Source organism: Meleagris gallopavo, unplaced genomic scaffold (assembly GCF_000146605.3).
Source record: "Meleagris gallopavo isolate NT-WF06-2002-E0010 breed Aviagen turkey brand Nicholas breeding stock unplaced genomic scaffold, Turkey_5.1 ChrUn_random_7180001948348, whole genome shotgun sequence".
Classification (NCBI taxonomy): Eukaryota; Metazoa; Chordata; class Aves; order Galliformes; family Phasianidae; genus Meleagris; species Meleagris gallopavo.
Window position 1 is genome coordinate 1 of NW_011210120.1, and position 1,775 is coordinate 1,775.

The following is a 1,775-nucleotide window of genomic DNA, read 5'->3' on the forward strand; positions in this document are numbered from 1 at the left end:
GAAGCGTAGGGTCTGCCAAAGGTGCAGAGGCCCCCCGAGCCCTGAGTGGCCCCGGCGCCGTAGAGGCCCCCCAGCCCCAGGGAGCCCCCAAAGGCGGGTGCTCCGGAGGAGCCCACCACGGCTTGCTGGGGGAAGGAGCTGAGGATGGGGCCGGGGAAGGTGACAACAACGGGCGGTGGCTGGATGAAGGCCGTTGAGTCGGGACACTGGCGCGCGCACAGCTCGTTGCAACTCTCAGCGATGGGCTGGGGAACGGCTACACTGGTTTTTGGTGGGCACAGGTCGTAGCAAGACATCTTGGTGTGAAGAGATGAGCCTGCAGTGCAAAGTTGCAAAAAGGGGAGCTGTGAGTGAGCAGTTGCCCTGGCCAAGCAGCTTCCATGACATGGGCTCCTCAGCACACCACAGGCCAGAGCGTCCCCTATTGCTGCAGGGCCACAGCCACAACCCGGAATCTGGTCTCCTGCCCCGGTACCCCCCTCCAAGTCCGTGTCCGAGGAAGCACAGCCACTTACCCTTTTCCCAAGCTGAGGCAGGCAAGAGTAATGGATTGTGGTGCTCACCCAGGACCACACTTTTATGGGGACGGTAAGCATGGGGAGGAGCTGACTGTGAGGGGGGCACGTGGCTCTCAGCAGCCAAAGCCCAATCTCCTCCCTGTGTGACACAGGGCTGTTTTGCTGACACTATTTCCTTGGCAGTCCCCACCTACTTTCTCAGCCCCTGCAATTGGCCTTCTGAGACGCTTTCCAGCCCTCTGCTAATGGGCAAATTTGCCCCACTGCCCTCTCATTCTCTGCCTCAGTAAGAGGGCAGGGAGCTTTAGGAAGGCTGAGTGGCAGTGCTCTGCATACCACAGCACTTCCCCAGGGCCTTGGTTTTGGAGTGTCCTCATGCCAGCTGTGCAGAGACTCAGGGAGGAGCAGGACGGCGGCACTGTGCAAGGAGAAGGTCTGGCTCATGCCTCCAGCTCAGCAGCATCTGAGTGACAAATGCACTGCAGTTATCTGCATAAGGGTGAGGTGATGGAATACCAAATCACAGGCACACCTCTTTTTCACAGCGTGCTCAGCACCGCACATTTGGCCTACAAAGCAGAAAGAAGAGGGCAGTCAGTAAAGGGGCCTGTGCTGGTCCAGCCAGGGATTGCTGACACAGGGAGGGCAGGAGCAGGCCACCCCGGCCACAGCATCAGGGAGTGCCACCTCTGCCCATTGGCCCAGAGGTTGATGAGCCATGGCTCAGCTTGGATAAAAGCTGGTGCGGCACAGAGGTCTCCAAAGCACTTCTCTGGCCTCCTTCTCCTTGGGAACAGGGTAAGCCCAAGAGCACTCCTGCTCCTGCCTTTCATTAAGGCCTGCTTCAGGCCACTGTGCCTGGGCTGCTGCCATCTGCTGCTGCATGACACTTTCTGCACTCTTGCAGAGCTCCATCCCATCACACCAAGATGTCTTGCTACGACCTGTGCCCACCAAAAACCAGCGTTGCCGTGCCCCAGCCCATCGCTGAGAGCTGCAACGAGCTGTGCGCACGCCAGTGCCCCGACTCAACGGCCTTCATCCAGCCACCGCCCGTCGTCGTCACCTTCCCCGGCCCCATCCTCAGCTCCTTCCCCCAGCAAGCCGTGGTGGGCTCCTCCGGAGCACCCGCCTTTGGGGGCTCCCTGGGGCTGGGGGGCCTCTACGGCGCCGGGGCCACTCAGGGCTCGGGGGGCCTCTGCACCTTTGGCAGACCCTACGCTTCTCCTGCCTGCAGCCCCTGCCCCTTGCCCCGCT

General features: G+C 61.2%; 2 protein-coding genes across 2 annotated transcripts; one reads left to right on the forward strand and one right to left on the reverse strand.

Moving 5' to 3' along the window:
• Nucleotides 1-5: 5 nt before the first annotated feature.
• Nucleotides 6-1,082, reverse strand: LOC116217763 (scale keratin-like; the record flags this gene model as incomplete). Its single annotated transcript, XM_031557691.1, is given in 4 exon segments — nt 6-316; nt 516-590; nt 593-657; nt 1,051-1,082. Coding segments are annotated over 4 exon segments (483 nt in total), but the record flags the coding sequence as incomplete, so codon positions are not given.
• Nucleotides 612-1,771, forward strand: LOC104916796 (scale keratin-like; the record flags this gene model as incomplete). The annotated part of the gene is made up of 2 exons (XM_010727802.3): nt 612-1,316; nt 1,426-1,771. A coding segment is annotated over exon 2 (324 nt), but the record flags the coding sequence as incomplete, so codon positions are not given.
• Nucleotides 1,772-1,775: the final 4 nt, after the last annotated feature.